Source organism: Cebus imitator, unplaced genomic scaffold (assembly GCF_001604975.1).
Source record: "Cebus imitator isolate Cc_AM_T3 unplaced genomic scaffold, Cebus_imitator-1.0 Scaffold491, whole genome shotgun sequence".
Taxonomy (NCBI): domain Eukaryota; kingdom Metazoa; phylum Chordata; class Mammalia; order Primates; family Cebidae; genus Cebus; species Cebus imitator.
The window spans coordinates 2,264,562-2,280,900 of NW_016107806.1; the positions used below are offsets into that span (position 1 = coordinate 2,264,562).

Genomic DNA, 16,339 nt, shown 5'->3' on the forward strand with positions numbered 1-16,339 from the left:
GTTGACCAGGATGGTCTCGATCTCTTGACCTCGTGATCCACCCGCCTCGGCCTCCCAAAGTGCTGGGATTACAGGCTTGAGCCACCGCGCCCGGCCTTGATTTTTTTTAAAACAGATTCTCACTCTGTCGTCCAGGCTGGAGTGCAGTAGTGAGATCTCGGCTCACTGCAACCTCCACCTCCAAGATTCCAGTGACTCTCATGCCTCAGCCTCCAGAGTAGCTGGTGATCACAGGTGCCTGCCATTACAACCAGCTAGTTTTTGTATTTTTCGTAGAGAAGGGGTTTTACCATGTTGGCTAGGCTGGTCTCTAACTCCTGACCTCAAGTGATCCACCCACCTCGGCCTCCCAGAGCTTGGATTACAGGCATGAGCCACCACGTCCAGCCTATTTTCCAACTTCTGAAAAATGTGTGCACATTACTAATAAAGTGAAGTGTACACTTTATGTTTCAAAATGACCTTGAGTAAGTAAGGAGGAGGTTGCTCTCAGCCCAGCTTCTGCTCCTCCCCTGCTGCCCCACCTCATTGCCCAGAGATGCCCTCTGGGGCTGAGCCAGGTTTTGTTTGCCCCAGGGCCCCGAAGTCCTGGCCTTCTCCACCCTAAACCACAGGGCGCTCAACAAAGGATTTGCAATCCAGTAGCTGCACCTGCTCCCAACTAGAAATGCCTCCCCCAAGGCCTCAGAGGGTTAACTCTGCCCTCCCCCAGGAATTCCCAGAAAGGACTCACAGAGGAATTTCCCAGACGTGCAGACAGACAGATAGACAGACACCTCAGGCAGCCCTCGACACTAAGCACAGACGTTTGCCTGCAGGTGATGTGCTGGTAGCCAACACAGGCACACAACTTTGCGGTGAGAGGTAGCACAGAGCAACAACGGAGAAAAGACCCACCTGGGCAGGCTGGGGCTGGCATGAGGAAGGGACTGGGAGGGGGCCCCAGAGTGGGTCAGCAGATGGAGTCTGCAGGCGCAGAAGTTCCTACTGTTGTCTCTGTCTGAATGGCACAGTGCCTGCAACTCTCCCTAGGCATAGCAGGCATGGCAGCGGCTCCAGCAGGGGTCAGGGCAGCCTGGCTGTGAGGAGCGGGGCTGCAGTCTGGGCTTGGGCTGTTAGCAAGTTTGTTGTCCTTGTGGCTTGTCAATATTCCCTACTGGCCTGGCGGCTCTCAAGATAGTGATTTTATCTTAAACCCACCCACCCTTCCTTTCTCAGTACCCATCACAACACCCAGCTCATCACAACACTCAGCATCTAGGGCTGCTCCAGTAGGACTGATGGTTAACCCCCATATGGATAGGGGAGTGGATAGAGCAGTGATGGGATCAAGACCCGAAGTGAGAATGCTGGCGACAGCGCCAAATCAGGGAAAGAGGGCTCCAGGTCCCGTCGGTGCCCAGAATTTCCCTGCACCCTCTGCACCCGGCTTGCTCCAGACCTAGACGCAGGCGAGAGCTGACGTGGCCCCGCCAGACTGGGCCTAGCGAGCCCGAACTTGCCCGCCCCAAGCAGCTGCAGCGTGGGACCTCCTATGTTCCTGTTCAGTCCCAGTGGTCAGAGAAAGCAGGGAATCCGGCCCAAAGCTGTCTCCTCCAGGAGGCAACCGGGGCCACCCTTTCTGGAGAGCTACCAGCATCTCTCCCCTCTCTCGCCCCTCTGCTGGTTTTTCAGAGCAGTTACGTCCAGCATAAGTTAAGTTGCGTCACTGAACAGTGAGTGATCTCACTCACTCCACAGACATTTACTGACCATCTGCTATACGTCCTAGATGCCACGCCAGGCGCTGGCAACAGGATAATGAACAAAACAAAAAACCCTATCCTCGTGGAACTTTGACCCTATGGAAAGTGAGAACTGAGATGCAGTACTCTCGCCGGGGCCACGTGGGAGGTCGACACCCAGGTGGGGTTCCCCTAGGTGAGCAAAAGGCGCGTGAGGTGCCGCGCTGGGACCAGTCGGCTGCTGGACTTCGGCCTGGGCAGGAGGGGCTGGCCGCACCCCGGACTAACGCTTGGCTGGGCACGTCGCCTGGGGCAGGTGCGCGAGGGAGTGGGGGTGGCGCTGGCCGTGCGCAAAACCGGGCCGTGACCCGGCCACGGGGTTACAGGCCTTGGTGGTCTGTAAGTATTTATTGTAAATGTAGCGAATAGGGCCTCCAGCGGCCTGAGCGCACATGGGGGTGCAGTGGGGAGCCGGCTGGTCCCTCCCCAGCTCCAGGCTCCTCCCCCGCGGGGGTCAGCGCCAGACTTGCCGCGGCGTCCGGGCCCCGCGTAATTACAGGGGCTGTAGCCAGGCCTGGCCGTAAAAGAGGAGGATGAAACGGCCTGGGAACCCGGGAAGCTGGGCGGGAGCTGGCAGGGGCACCGGGTCCGCGGCTTCCTGCGATGCGCAGCCGCAGGGAAGAGCCAGCTAGGGATGCGCACACACACAACACCAACCCAGCGCGCACACAGCCACACAACCAAACACGGAAACCACCAAACGCACTGAGACGCACAGCATTCTGCTCTCCCGCTCCAGGCTCACTCCCGAGCCTAATCAAACACCTGCCCGCCCTTTCCACCCCAGAAGCTGACACCCGCCCGCCAAGCCCTCTCCAGACTGCAGCAGATCCCGGCCGGGAGAAGAGCCTCGAGAGGCAAATTCCAGCGGGTTTGTTTACATGGCGCGGGGGAGGGGGCCGAGCCGGGTACTGGGGCCCTTACTGACTGGGAGCCCCCAGCTCAGACTGGGCCACTCCCAGCTGTGCAGCTTAAGGACTGCGCACAAACAGCCAGCCGTCCCACCCCACCCGCGCTGCACGCCGGTACGTGTCTCCCCTCCTCTTCACACGCTGTTCACAAACATTAGCATACGTATGTCAAAGAGTTTCACACGCTTCCACACACGCGGCTGTGATACTACTCACAAATGCTTTCACACTTGCGCGCCATCACACGTATTTCATGTGTGGTTACAGTTCGTCACCCTTCATGCCCAGATTCTCACCGTCCATATTCAAGAGCCCGTTCACACAGTGTAGGCGTGTGTTGTCTCACACACACACGCACACACACACACAGGTCATTAGTGTCCTTTGGCGAATCTAAAACAAGAACGGATCCCTCGCGAGCCCAGGGTCCCGCGAGTGGCTCCTGCGCGCAGGCACTGATGGGATGGACAGAAGCGCCCTTAGCCCCGGCCGCACACGTTACACACTCGATCACACACAGCGTCGCACTTTATTCCCGGCATCCTGGCGATGACACAATCTCCAGAACAAAGACAACATTGACAAACCCAACAAAAACAAACAGCCGCGTGTGTGTGGGGAGGAGCAGTCGAGCGCAGAGTCCGGGAAGGGGGTGGGGGAAGAGGAGAGTGTGGGAACGCGGGCGCCCAAGCCTGGGTGTGCGAGGCTCGGAAAGGTGCTGGACACGTCGACAACCTCGCACCCTGCAAGGTCCGCGCGCCACGCAGCAAAGCCGGGTCCCGTACCCCCGCGTTCGCACACACGCACTTGCGAGTTCTCCCCTTCTCCCGCACGCTACTGCGCCCGGGGACACAGGCCCACCACCCGGACAGGCTCACAAAGCTCCACGCAGACCCACAAGTGAGTGAACACACAGCTCTGAGCAGATCTGCCGGGGGCAGAGGAGCGCGCCTCGCTCTCTCCGGCACCCCGGGCCTCCTCGCCTCTCCTGCCCGCCCCTCCTCCACCTCCCCAGCCCCCAAGCCCCGGGGCAGCCGCGCGCCGGGCGGGGCGAGGGCGGGGCGGGGTGTCGGGCGGCGCCGGCCCAAAAAGGCGGAGTCGCTAGGCTAAGGGGCCAGATCTTTGAGCCCAGCGCTGATTGCGCCTCGGAGAAAGCCAGCGGGAACCCGGACCCCGAGGAGCCCCGCGTCCCCGCCCGGCCTGCCCAGGCCCCGCGCTATGGAGTTCCTCTGGGCCCCTCTCTTGGGTCTCTGCTGCAGTCTGGCCGCTGCTGATCGCCACACCGTCTTCTGGAACAGTTCAAATCCCAAGTAAGCCTCGAGTATCCCGCTGGCAGCCTGGGCGCCCGGCTGGCACTGCCCTCCCCACCGGGATAACTGTTCTGGCCAACCCCTGAGCTGAGCCTAGGGGAGATGACCGAGGTAGGAGGGACGCTGTAGATTTTCCTCCCCTCACTTCTCCCACATAACTGGGAGCACCCCACCCCGGGCCAGGAACCTGCTGGTGTCTGCTTGCACAGGCTTACATCTGCCCTGCCCTTCCTTCTCTTTGACACTCTTATTACTCTGAAGTGAGGGACCCATCCTGGGCAGTTTCTACCTCCAGCATAGACCTGGCCCCTGGCAGCCAGGGCCCTTGTTCTAGGCCCCCCACCGTGAAAGCCTCGACTCCCCTCCTTGTGTGTCCCTTGGGCATCTGCCCACACTGACAGGTACCTGGTGTGACATCAAGAGTGCGCAGAATGCTCAAGGTAACCCAGAAGTACCTCTTAGGAAAGACCTGGGCTGTAGGCATTCATATGCATTCATCCTGTATTTAAAGCAAACCTGGAAAAACCCCCCTAGGGGTCTTTTGGGGTGGCGTGAGTGAGGCACATGCTGTGTATGGGTAGGTTGAGGGAATCACCTGTTTATGGGGCTCTCAAGTAGTAAAACTGAAGAGCTGGGGAGAGGGTGATCATGGGAAAGCTTCAGAAGGAACGGAAGGGGTTAAAGGGGTTACAGAACGCTCTGGGCAGGAAGGAGTTAATTTCTCCTAGGCAGGTTTAGGGCTGTGAGGCAAATGGTACTGGGAGGAAGACTGTCGGCCCCTTTGTTCTTGCCCTTGAGTTTTCTGAAGTTATGGGAACAATATTTGTGGGAATACTGGAGATGGTGGGGGGGGGGATGGGGGAGAAGGACTGGGTAGCTTGGGACCACAAAAGCCACCCACCAGCTTAGCACCCTCAGCCCTATGGAGCCTGCACCCCACTCCCCTTGAGAAATATGTTGTGCCAGCTTCCTCTGACCTTGTGGCATCGCCTGGTGAGGCAGTCTGTTGCCTGTAGCTTGTTGGGATGGGGGAGAGAACAGCCAGCTGCCAACCCCAGAGGGCAATGCCCTCCTGCCTGTGGGCACCGGGGAGGCCCAGCCAGCCCTCCATCACCCGCTGCCTGCTGTCTGCGCTCTGCCTCCTAGACCCGATGCATCTCGCCCTAGTATGGCAGAGAGCAAAGTCCCTGTTTATGCCCATGCCAGGTGTTGACTGAAGGAGGAGGAGGGGACAGGAAGCCATGAGTAGGGAGGGGGGGACCCTGGCCTTTTCCGTTCCCAAGCTCCCAGGTTTCCTCTCTTTCAGGAAGAAGCCTTTTCCTTACCCACCTCCCCGCCTTCCCTGACGCCGGTGCCCCCCTTTCCCAGATAGGGAGCAACATCAGATGGAGGCTAAGTAGAGCAGACTGTACCCCCAGGAGAGGGGGCTGGTGGGTGACCCTCTGGCCACACGCACACACACACACACACACACACACACACACACACTATCATACCCAGGACTAAAGAGACGCCAGTCCAGAGTAGAGTCCCTAGGCAGCCAAGCTGAGCCTAGCGTGGGGCAAATATGAGGCTACAATGAACTGGGTAGGTGTGAGACTGGCATGGGTGACTCAGGCCAGTGGGCATCAGCCCTGGGATCTCCAGGCCTCAGGCGGGGCAGCATGCTGAGAAAGGCGCCTCCCTCATGCTGGAGGGCAGGCCCCTCATTCCAACCTGCCAGCTCCCTTTGTCCAGAGGACAGTGTTGGGGGCAAGTGGGTGCCGTGCCCTCCTGGGGTCCTGGGGGCTGTCCACATTTGACAAGGTAAATTTTCACAGGTTCTCATGAGTGGTGGGGCGGGTAGCAGAGGTGGATGAGGAATGAGTCAGTGCCCGTCACGGGAATGAGGGAAAGACGCCAGGCCCAGAGCTGAAATACCTGTTCCGAAATGGCTTCTATGTTTATCTCTCCAGAGAGGAATTTTAAAAGCCTCTCTCTGCTCCTCTCTCTCTTTTCCCCGGGGTGGGGGAGGGGCCTGGTAAGCCCAGTTTGGACGCTGGCATGCTGCTGCAAAGCCTGGCCTCTCAGGGGTCATGCTGACTGGGCAGTGGGTGCCCACCTCAGAGTCCCCTCCGCCTGATGCCTTCCTCACCCTCCTCTCAGTGGACAGGGCTTTCGCTTCGAAGCAAGTTGGCACTAACTCTGCTGAGTCTCTAGCTGGCAGTGCCTGGGGGAATTAGAGAAACTGGCCAGCTTGGGGGGTGGGGAGAAGCACTTTTCCCCCTACTGGGACCCCACCCAGGCTGGAGCCAGGTGTCTGGAGCTGGTGGGGAGGGGCTGGTGGGCAGTCAGGCTGGAGCCGGCGGGCCGGGGGAATGAACTAGGAGGGAGCTGGCTCCACCTTGGAGGAGGGGAGGCAAGAAGCCGCCTGAAGCCCAGAGCTCCAGCATTTCATCTGGAGGGAGGTGGAAGTGTGGCTTTTGGAGATAAAGGGACAGGGGTCTTTTGGGGTGCACTGAGAAGGGGAAAGGAGACCAGTGCATAGCTTTGAGTATCTAGAAAGGGAGATTTGAGGGGGCTGATTTAATGGATGAGAGTGATTTAACTTAAAGGATTAGGGGCTTGGTATTCATGGTATTCATGAAGGGTTAAGGATGGTAAGAAAAAAAAAGGACTAGGGGCATTACCCGTGGGCCGAGGTACACAAGCTTCACTTTTGAGGAAAAGTGAAGCTGGGAAGTGTGAGATCTACTCGGGGGGTCCGGGAAACATGAGAGGAGTAAGGAGAGTAAAGACACAGACGCGTTGGGGGCTCGGGGCTAGCATGGCAAAGAGAAGGGGTTCCCTGGATCCTGACTGCAGAAGGGACTGGTAGGGTCTCAGGTTGAGGTCCAAGAGCACTTAAAAGGAGCAAGTGGTAGAACAGATTTGGGGAATATGTATGGGTAGAAGAGAATGATAAGTGAGCTACAGAAACAGGTAGAAGTAACTATCAGGGTAAATATCGTGGGGGTTACAGAAAATGCTTTGGTACCTGAGAGCTACTGAGCAGATGCTATTCGAAGGATCAGCAGGAGACAGCGATGGTACAGGGCGGGGGTGGCGGGGGAGGAATGTTTAGAGATGGCAGAGAGAAATGTAAGGCATCAAGATAAGTACATATTACGAGTTGAGACTTCGGAAAAGTCTCCTGGGCCCAGTGTGAAAGGTGAGAGGTCATGTAAACAAACATTCGGAGGCCCAAGGATCTGGCTTGGCTTCTGAATGACCACCGGCTTCTTCCCCTGCATGTGTCCCCAGGTTCCGGAATGAGGACTACACCATACACGTGCAGCTAAATGACTACGTGGACATCATTTGTCCCCACTACGAGGATCACTCTGTAGCAGATGCTGCCATGGAGCGCTACATCCTGTACCTGGTGGAGCGTGAGGAGTACCAGCTGTGCCAGCCCCACTCCAAGGACCAGGTCCGCTGGCAGTGCAACCGGCCCAATGCCAAGCATGGCCCGGAGAAGCTGTCTGAGAAGTTCCAGCGCTTCACACCTTTCACCCTGGGCAAGGAGTTCAAAGAAGGACACAGCTACTACTACATCTGTGAGTGCCCATGAGGGGACAGTGTCTGTGTTCTTTCTGCCACCACACACACACTTGGGTACATGCTTGGTGCAGAGTCCAGCAGCAGAGGACCATTTCAATTCTATTGAAATAGAATTCCAATCCTGAATTCTATTTTCATTCATCCACATCACAAATGTGAGCGTCTACTGTGTGCTGGGCACTCTGCTTGGCACGTGGGCACAGAGATAAATAGAACACTACAGAGCCCCTGTCCTCAAGGAAGCTGGAAAGAAACACACATAGGTTAACAGACCCTTAAAGCAGTGTACTACAGTAGACATGAACACAGGGGCCTTGGGAAAATGACCTGGGCACCTGCCAGGCTATGGGGCTCAGAAAAGGCTCAGTGGGAAAGATGATCCTAGAGCTTAGGACAAGCAGAGGAGCTGGCCAGGCATGAAGGCACACGTACAAAGGAAGCATGACATCTTCAGGGAACTTCCTATGGTTCAGCCTGGCTGAAGTGGGAGGGACACAGGAAGTGAGGAGAGGTGAACAGGACAGACCATGGGGGGCCTAAAAGGTGATAAGGAGTTTGGACGTTAACCTGAGGGCTCTCATCACTGATGGGTCTTGTTTTATTTTTTGTGACAGAGTTTCCCTCTTGTCCAGGCTGGAGTACAATGGTGGGATCTCTGCTCACTGCAACTTCTGCCTCCCGGATTCAAGCGATTCTCCTGCCTCAGCCTCCCAAGTAGCCGGGATTACAGGCACTCGCCACCATGTCCAGCTAATTTTGTATTTTTAGTAGAGACGGGATTTCACCATCTTGGTCAGGCTGGTCTCAAACTCCTGACCTCAAGTGATCCACCCACCTCGGCATCCCAAAGTGCTAGGATTACAAGTGTGAGCCACCACACCCAGCCTGATGGATTTTAAAAGTTATGAGATCACCCATCACTTTGGGAAGCCAAGGTCTCCTGAGGTTCAAGACCAGCCTGGCCAACGTGGCAAAACCTTGACTCTACTAAAAAAATAGAAATATTAGCTGGGCGTGGTGGCGCACACCTGTAATCCCAGCTATTCAAGAGGCCGAGGCAGGAGGATCACTTGAACACAGGAGGTGTGAGGTCGCAGTGAGCCGAGATCATGCCACTACATTCCAGCCTGGGTGACAGAGCGACACTCTGTCTCAAAAAAAAAAAAAGTTATGAGATGGGCTTTGTATAAAATGGATCTAGGACTCTTGTCAGTGGGGCCTAGGCAGGAATAGTGTTGTTTTGTTTTGTTGTGAGACAGAGTCTCACTCTGTCACCCAGGCTGGAGTGCAGTGGTGTGATCTCGGCTCATTGCAACCTCCGCCTCCCAGGTTCAAGCCATTCTTCTGCCTCAGCCTCCCAAGTAGCTGGAACACACCGCCATGCCTGGCTAATTTTTGTACTTTTAGTAGAAACGGGATTTCACCATATTGGCTAGGCTGGTCTTGAACTCCTGACTTCATGCTGTGTGTCTGTCCTGATTTCTACAACTGGAGTTTTTTCATACAATGTTCTTTGTATCAAAATAAAGCAATGTGTTTTTTTCCCACATTGGCCTCCCAAAGTGCTGGGATTACAGGTGTAAGCCACCGTACCCAGCCTAGGAATAGTATTAAATGGCCCAGGCAAGAGGAACATATGGTGAAGCCCTCACGCTTCAGACTCGAAGGAGTGAAGGATGAAATGTGGGGCGGGGACAGTGTCTATGTTCTTATGTCACTACTGCCAAACCTGACAGTTGTTTCCAAAGAATGGCAGATTGGGCTGAACTATAGGCAGGAAGTTAGCAAAAACTAAGGAGGGTAAGAATCAAGGTTAGAGGAAAGAGTAGAATGAAAATGAGTAGGGATCTGAGAAAGCAGGGTGAGGGGCATTTGGACTTATATTTTCTTCCAGCAAAGGTTTCTTCCTTAACCCCCTGTGGGCTTATCTTGCAGCCAAACCCATCCACCAGCAGGAAGACCGCTGCTTGAGGTTGAAGGTGACTGTCAATGGCAAAATCAGTGAGTGTCAGGGCCCTGTGGGCCTCCTTCCTCCATCTCTATGCTGGGTGCAGTCTAGTGAACTGGGATGGTATAGAAGTCTTGCAGCCTAGCCACTCAAACTCACAGCCCTCTGCCTCTTTGATACCATACCTGATCTATTACCACTCTTGTCTTTCAGCTCACAGTCCTGAAGCCCATGACAATCCACAGGAGAAGAAACTTGCAGCAGGTGGGTAGCTGGAGCAAATTGGGCCTGGGGCACAGGAAGAGGTCTGCTTGAAGAGGTTGGGTACAGGAAGTGGCTCCTTTACCAGGCAGAGGCTGAGGGAACCCTGTTGGGCTGAGGGCCAGTGTAAATACTGGGGCCATTCACATTGGGGGCCTTTGCCCTCTTGCCTTGCAGATGACCCAGAGGTGCGGGTTCTACATAGTATCGGTCACAGTGCTGCCCCACGCCTCTTCCCACTTGCCTGGACTGTGCTGCTCCTGCCACTTCTGCTGCTGCAAACCCCATGATGAAGGTGTATGCCACACGTGGCCTTAAGGATTGGAACTGGGCTGAAGAGAGGGACAGGCACTCCAAACCTGTCCTGGGGCCACTTTCAAAGCCCCCAGCCCTGGGAACCACTCCCACCACATGCACAAGCTGTCACCCAGCAGCCTCAAAACGGGTCAGTATTAAGGGTTTCAACTGGAAGGAGGTCGACCAGCCTGGCAGTGCCATCCCCACCTTCACCTCGGATGGATGGAGAAAGAAGTGGAGACTGTCCTTTCCCACCATTCCTGCCTTTAAGCCAAAGAAACAAGCTGTGCTGACATGGTCCCCTGAGGCACAGTGGGAGCTGAGCTGGAAGGGGCCACATGGATGGGCAAAGCTTGGCAAAGATGCCCCCTCCAGGAGAGAGTCAGGATGCCCAGATTAACTGACTGAAGGAAAAGCAAGAAACAGTTTCCTGCTTGGGAGCCAGGTACAGGAGAGGCAGCATGCTTGGGCTGACCCAGCATCTCCCAGCCAAGACCTCATCTGTGGAGCAGCCACAGAGAGGTTTGTAGCCAGGTACTGCATTCTCTCTCATCCTGGGGCAGCACTCCCCAGAGCTGTGCCAGCAGGGGGGCTGTGCCAACCTGTTCTTAGAGTGTAGCTGTAAGGGCAGTGCCCATGTGTACAGTCTGCCTAGAGTGTAGCCTAAAGGGCAGGGCCCACATGTACAGTATCTGTATATAAGTTGCTGTGTGTCTGTCCTGATTTCTACAACTGGAGTTTTTTTATACAATGTTCTTTGTCTCAAAATAAAGCAATGTGTTTTTTCCGGACATGCTTTTCTGCTACTCCATATTAAAGCTTATGACCATTGAGTCCCTGCTAAGTACTAGGCTCTGTGCTACAACAGTAGCAACTGGGTTTGAATTTCTTTCTCCGAAGAATGCATGCCCCTCACCAGGCTAAAAGGGTGGGGTGTTTCCTCCTCTGAGGGTTGTCCAAGACCAGAGTGCTCCTGATAGCAGTCTCTCGGGTTCTGAGCTGCACTCCACTCTGGAAGCTCTTCCTGTCCAACCTCTACCCGACTCCCACCCCCTCACCCCCCTCACCGCAGGGCTTTGGCATGCCACGGTTCAGGTACTCATGCTGTTTGGATGAGTCAGGGAAGCTGGGAACGCCAGCTGAGGCATGCGGCCCCGCCTCACAGCCACACCAGCAGAGACGGGTGGGAGGCTGGGAGGGAAAGTTGCCAGCAGCAAGTGGGTTGGACCGGGGGTCAGTGACAGAGGCGTCAGTGGATTGGCCACATCATATAAAATTGACCTGACCTTGTGGCCCGAGAGGAAGGGCAAAAGAGGAAGGCTTGGTGATTCTCGGCAATGTCTGTTATTTTGAGAAAAGGCTTCAGCAACAAACTTCAGGAAAAAACCTCCCAAACCCTGGGCAACTGGGGTTCTGATGTGGAGCTCTGGATGGAAAGCGTGAAGTCTGGTAGAATCTCGCAAGCTTTTGTTTGGAGTTCCACCGCCGAAGGCGCACAGGCCTGTAGGAACACGAGCGTTGAGACGGGTCTAGATGATCCAAGGGGTAGGCACAGTGTGAGGAGCGGCAGGTATCGCGGACACATCCGCGGAGCCCTAGGAATGGCACCGACCGGGACCTGGAAGAGGGCTGGACCAGGGCACTGGGCAGGCGCTCGGAGGGGCAGAGCGCGAGTTCCGGTTCGGTGGCGGAGGGGGCGGGGCTTAGCGCAGTTTCCGGAGGGACGGCCCGAGCGCGCGGGGGCGGAGCCGAGGGCGCGGGGCGGGGCTCCAGCTCCGCAGGTCTAGGTCGCGGTAGGTCCCGGCCACCGCAGGCTGGCGGCCGGCGCTTGGCGCGGGATCCGACTCTGGTCGTGATGGAGGCGGGCGGCTTGCTCGACTCGTTCATTTACGGAGCATGCGTGGTCTTCACTCTCGGCATGTTCTCCGCCGGCCTGTGAGAGCGCGGCGGGACTGGGCTGGGGAGGACTAGAAAGTCAGGAAGGGAGAGAGGGCAGAGACGTGGCCACAGCACCTGGCTCGTCTGGAACCCGGGATCAAAGTGGGATCGGGTCGAGGGGACCAGGGTACAAGGGCGAGGCTGGTCACTAGGCCTGAGGGAGAAGGCAGGATAGCTGGGGGGCGGGGGGGGCGGGGTCTGCGGTGGTCCGGGAAGGATGACAGGCATTGGGCATCCCCACCAAACACTTTGCTTCTCCCTTCTCACCCTTCACCCCTCCCTTCGGGGCCCCATTACAGCTCAGACCTCAGGCACATGCGAATGACCCGGAGTGTGGACAACGTCCAGTTCCTGCCCTTTCTCACCACGGAAGTCAAGTGAGGGAGCGACGGCTGCGGCGGTGGGAAAGGCTATCAGAGGGAGGTGGGAGCGGGGTAGGAGCATGAGTGAAAGAGCCCCTTTGGGTCCTCCTCTCACAGTGACCTCTTTGAGCCATGTCCCTCTCCACCCTGCAGCAACCTGGGCTGGCTGAGTTATGGGGCCTTGAAGGGAGACGGAATCCTCATCGTCGTCAATGCAGTGGGCGCCGCACTTCAGACACTGTATATCTTGGCGTATCTGCATTACTGCCCTCGGAAGGTAGAGGCCCCACCTTGGACCCACCTCTCTGCTGCACGCTCTGCCTTGCTGGCAGAGTAAACACTGCTTCCTAGAAGACTAACAGCTGGCACTGCCACTCTTTCCAGGAAGGCCCCTCCAGCCTTGCAGGTCTCCTTCCTCTGTGAAGCCAGCCTTCTGAGATGCACACATTGTCCCCATTTAGGCAAGGCTGGTAGCTGTATCTAGCCTGAGATGCTTATGCTGCCAGCAAGCTAGGGGGAAAGGGCTTTTGTCTCTGATATTTTTTTTCAGAGCCAGGGCCTGTGGGTGAGAATGAGATGATTAGCTCTGCTTCCCTGCTCAATCGCACAAGCATTTATGAAGTTCCTACTGTGTGTGCCAAGCACACAGAAAGAAACACATCTTTCCCTGCCCTAGAAGTCTCCGGAATTGTGGGTGTATAAGACTTTCCTATCAAGTTGCTGGCAGGAAAGATGCTGTGACAGTGCAGTGCTGGAGGCCTAAACAGTCTGGCTTCCCCATTGGAGCATGGGAAAAGGCAGGATGAACTAATTCTAGCAGGGAAGTCCGAGTGCACATCTGGAAGTAAGGCTACTTTCTCCCCTGCAGCGTGTTGTGCTCCTTCAGACTGCAACCCTGCTAGGGGTCCTTCTCCTGGGTTATGGCTACTTTTGGCTCCTGGTACCCGACCCTGAGGGCCGGCTCCAGCAGCTGGGCCTCTTCTGCAGTGTCTTCACCATCAGCATGTACCTCTCACCCCTGGCTGACTTGGTGAGTGAGGGTGTCCAAGGAGGTAGAATAGGTAAGAGTCAGGCTCTTATAGCCAAATACTATGCCTTACAGTCCAGAGGAAGGGGAGATCCAAACCCTGCAAGGAGACAAGGCTGTAGAGGTGGGCAAGTGGGAGGCAGGAAAGGTGGTGACAGATCAAGGAGGGTGTCTGACCTTTTTCCAGAGAAAATTCTTAGGCAAGTGAAAGCTTTACTATGTGCTTGGCCCAGGAGAGTCTTTCATTCTTTCCCACAGGCTAAGGTCGTTCAGACTAAATCAACCCAGTGTCTCTCCTACCCACTCACCATTGCTACCCTTCTCACCTCTGCCTCCTGGTGCCTCTATGGGTTTCAGCTCAGAGATCCCTACATCATGGTAAGCAGAAAAAGGGATGGGGGCCGGGCGCGGTGGCTCAAGCCTGTAATCCCAGCACTTTGGGAGGCCGAGGCGGGTGGATCACGAGGTCAAGAGATCAAGACCATTCTGGTCAACACGGTGAAACCCCGTCTCTACTAAAAATACAAAAAATTAGCTGGGCATGGTGGCGCGTGCCTGTAATCCCAGCTGCTCAGGAAGTTGAGGCAGGAGAATTGCCTGAACCCAGGAGGCGGAGGTTGCGGTGAGTCGAGATTGCGCCATTGCACTCCAGCCTGGGTAACGAGAGCGAAACTCCGTCCCAAAAAAAAAAAAAAAAAAAAAGGGATGGGGTGACAGGTATGCAAGGTGGAAAACTGGCTCCTCTCCTCATAGCAGTTCTTGTGATTTCAGGTGTCCAACTTTCCAGGAATCATCACCAGCTTTATCCGCTTCTGGCTTTTCTGGAAGTACCCTCAGGAGCAAGACAGGAACTATCGGCTCCTGCAAACCTGAGGCTGCTCACCTGACCCCTGGGCACCTAAGTGCCAACCTGAACCAAAGAGAGCTCCTTGTTTCAGCTGGGCCTGCTGTCCAGCTTCCCAGGTGCAATGGGTTGTGGGAACAAGAGATGACTTTGAGGATAAAGGGACCAAAGAAAGAGCTTTACTTAGACGATTGGTTGGGGCCTAGGAGATGAAATCACTTTTATTTTTTAGAGAGATTATTTTTTTTAATTTTGGAGGTTGGGGTGATATGTTTAGAATATGCCTTAAAATAAAGTGTTCCCCACCCCTGCCTATGATGGTTCATTCTCTACTCATGATTCCAAACCTGCCTGGTTTGGTGATAGGTGGATCCAGTTATTCTCAGGTTGGTAGGGTAGGCTCAGAAAAGGTATCTCAAAGAACCAAAAGGTTGGAAAGACCCAGGAAGGACTTAGAAAGAACAAAAGTTAGATGTTATAAAGAATGGAAGCCTTCAAGAAAGTACTTCTGGCTGGATAAGGTGGCTTATGTCTGTAATCACAGCACTTTAGGAGGCCCTGGTGGGAGGATCACTTGAGCCCAGGAGTTCAGGAAGAGCCTAAGCAACACAGCGAGACCATGTCTGCACGACAAATTAAACATTAGCCTGGTGGCACATGCCTGTAGTCCCAGCTACTCTGGAGGCTGAGGTAGGAGGTTTGTTTGAGCCCAGGAAGGGGAGGCTGCAGTTGATTGCATCACTGCACTCCAGCCTGGGCAACAGAGTGAGATAAAAAAAAAAAAAAAAAAAAAAAAAAAGCAAAAGTACTTCCTACAGGGTTAAAAGGACCAGGACAGTGAAATGTAATTTCCATCCTGAGATATCTTGAGAAGGAGTCTTTACCTCCTTGGGAGCAAAAATGGGAACACCAGCAAGATGCAAAGATAAAGGCTGAGATGGCCTCAGGAAGGTGGTTCTTTCACATTCACTTCTCGACCGTTAGTACACAGAATCCCCAATATCCATTTTCCATACTCAAACTAAAAGAAGTTAGAAAATAAACTGGCTCTTTAATGGGGAATGGGAGGAAGGGCTGTCCGGGCAGGAATCGGGTTAGGCTGTCAGAAGCGCAGCCCCCTGCGGGCTAAGTCGGCTCGGGCTTCCTGTATCTGGCTCTGCAGCTCGCGTGCAGCATCCTCGCAGTCATGAAAAGTGGCCACACGATAGCCCACAGTGCCCAAGGCATAGCAGCCAGCGGACACCAGCAAGTAGGCGGGCAGTGGCCACAGGACTTCCTGGCAGGACAAGGGCAGCTCCAGGCCCAAGGCTCCCGTGGTCAGGGCCGCCCAGGTGGAGCCCAGGATCGCCAGTCCCCAAAGCCACTGCGCTAATTTCGTCATGGTCACTGCGAGAAAAGAAAGCAAAGCTCCCCTGAGGAACAGAAAGGAAAAGCGCACCAAATTCACCCGACGCCCGCCCACCAGAGGGAGCATTTAAACCAGCCCTAGCCAGAGGGGAATCACCGATCCCAGCGGTTCTAACTTGAGCATCCGCAAAAGGTGGAAGGGTTCCTTCCATCTTGCTAACCCCTCTACATCTGAGACCCATTCCCCAGCTCTCCCCCTCTCCATTCAGTCTTCAATCCACACTTACCTCTTGGCCCCGCGTCTCCCCTTCCCCGGCGGCCTGGATGTCTGCGTCCGGAAGTCCTCCCTGGCTCACGTTCTGCTTCCGCGCAGCCTTCTGGGAGTTGTAGTTCACATGGCAGCGCCCGGCGTGCTCGTGGCCACCGCCTCAGTCTAGGCGGGGTCCAGCAGGCTGTGCTCCGCAAACGGCGAGCTGGGAGAGCCCTCGGCGATGCTTCCCCACCTTGGGCTACGCTCTAAGCTGGCGTGGGGCTTGTTAAATGTTGCAAACCATGGGAATATAATACAGTTCCCCTTAAACTCAATTCTCCAGCACTGAAATCTTCATTCACCTGTTCATTAATTCGAACATTCTTTCTTTTTTTTCTTTCCGTTCTTTTTTTTTTTTTTTGTTCATTAATTCGAACATTCTTTCTTTTTTTTCTTTCCGTTCTTTTTTTTTTTTTTT

At 55.2% G+C, this 16,339-nt stretch overlaps 3 protein-coding genes across 7 annotated transcripts; 2 read left to right on the forward strand and 1 right to left on the reverse strand.

The window, feature by feature from the left end:
• The first annotated feature begins 3,399 nt into the window (after positions 1 to 3,399).
• Positions 3,400 to 10,884, forward strand: EFNA1 (ephrin A1). Its single transcript, XM_017513462.2, has 5 exons — positions 3,400 to 4,005; positions 7,288 to 7,583; positions 9,523 to 9,588; positions 9,749 to 9,799; positions 9,974 to 10,884. The coding sequence occupies exons 1-5, from the start codon at positions 3,914 to 3,916 to the stop codon at positions 10,084 to 10,086; spliced, it is 618 nt and encodes a 205-aa protein (XP_017368951.1). The 5' UTR covers positions 3,400 to 3,913; the 3' UTR covers positions 10,087 to 10,884.
• Positions 10,885 to 11,363: 479 nt separating this feature from the next.
• Positions 11,364 to 14,577, forward strand: SLC50A1 (solute carrier family 50 member 1). 4 transcript variants are annotated; one of them, XM_017513459.2, is made up of 6 exons: positions 11,364 to 11,592; positions 12,331 to 12,408; positions 12,547 to 12,670; positions 13,262 to 13,423; positions 13,679 to 13,798; positions 14,192 to 14,577. In XM_017513459.2, exons 2-6 carry the CDS (start codon positions 12,347 to 12,349, stop codon positions 14,291 to 14,293), a joined length of 570 nt encoding a protein of 189 aa, XP_017368948.1. In that variant the 5' UTR covers positions 11,364 to 11,592; positions 12,331 to 12,346; the 3' UTR covers positions 14,294 to 14,577. The 4 variants fall into 4 exon arrangements, with proteins under 4 accessions (XP_017368948.1, XP_017368947.1, XP_017368949.1 ...); XM_017513458.1 differs by lacking the exon at positions 11,364 to 11,592 and adding an exon at positions 11,855 to 12,028; XM_017513461.1 differs by lacking the exon at positions 11,364 to 11,592 and adding an exon at positions 11,990 to 12,028 and having other exon boundaries at positions 12,331 to 12,428.
• Positions 14,578 to 15,295: 718 nt separating this feature from the next.
• On the reverse strand, positions 15,296 to 16,005 carry DPM3 (dolichyl-phosphate mannosyltransferase subunit 3, regulatory). Of its 2 annotated transcripts, none has more exons than XM_017513463.2 (2): positions 15,899 to 16,005; positions 15,296 to 15,650 (listed from the first exon to the last, which is right to left on the reverse strand). In XM_017513463.2, exon 2 carries the CDS (start codon positions 15,643 to 15,645, stop codon positions 15,367 to 15,369), a length of 279 nt encoding a protein of 92 aa, XP_017368952.1. In that variant the 5' UTR covers positions 15,646 to 15,650; positions 15,899 to 16,005; the 3' UTR covers positions 15,296 to 15,366. The 2 variants fall into 2 exon arrangements, with proteins under 2 accessions (XP_017368952.1, XP_017368953.1); XM_017513464.1 differs by having other exon boundaries at positions 15,296 to 15,676; positions 15,899 to 15,999.
• Between the last annotated feature and the right edge of the window lie 334 nt (positions 16,006 to 16,339).

Coding starts and splice junctions, on each gene's coding strand:
- EFNA1 (XM_017513462.2), top strand. CDS start 3,914: ATGGAGTTCCTCTGGGCCCCTCTCTTGGGTCTCTGCTGCAGTCTGGCC. Junction 9,589..9,748: donor GACTGTCAATGGCAAAATCA/GTGAGTGTCAGG, acceptor CTTGTCTTTCAG/CTCACAGTCCTGAAGCCCAT. Junction 9,800..9,973: donor GGAGAAGAAACTTGCAGCAG/GTGGGTAGCTGG, acceptor CTTGCCTTGCAG/ATGACCCAGAGGTGCGGGTT.
- SLC50A1 (XM_017513458.1), top strand. CDS start 11,949: ATGGAGGCGGGCGGCTTGCTCGACTCGTTCATTTACGGAGCATGCGTG. Junction 12,029..12,330: donor GGCATGTTCTCCGCCGGCCT/GTGAGAGCGCGG, acceptor GCCCCATTACAG/CTCAGACCTCAGGCACATGC. Junction 13,799..14,191: donor TCAGAGATCCCTACATCATG/GTAAGCAGAAAA, acceptor TTGTGATTTCAG/GTGTCCAACTTTCCAGGAAT.
- DPM3 (XM_017513463.2), bottom strand. CDS start 15,645: ATGACGAAATTAGCGCAGTGGCTTTGGGGACTGGCGATCCTGGGCTCC.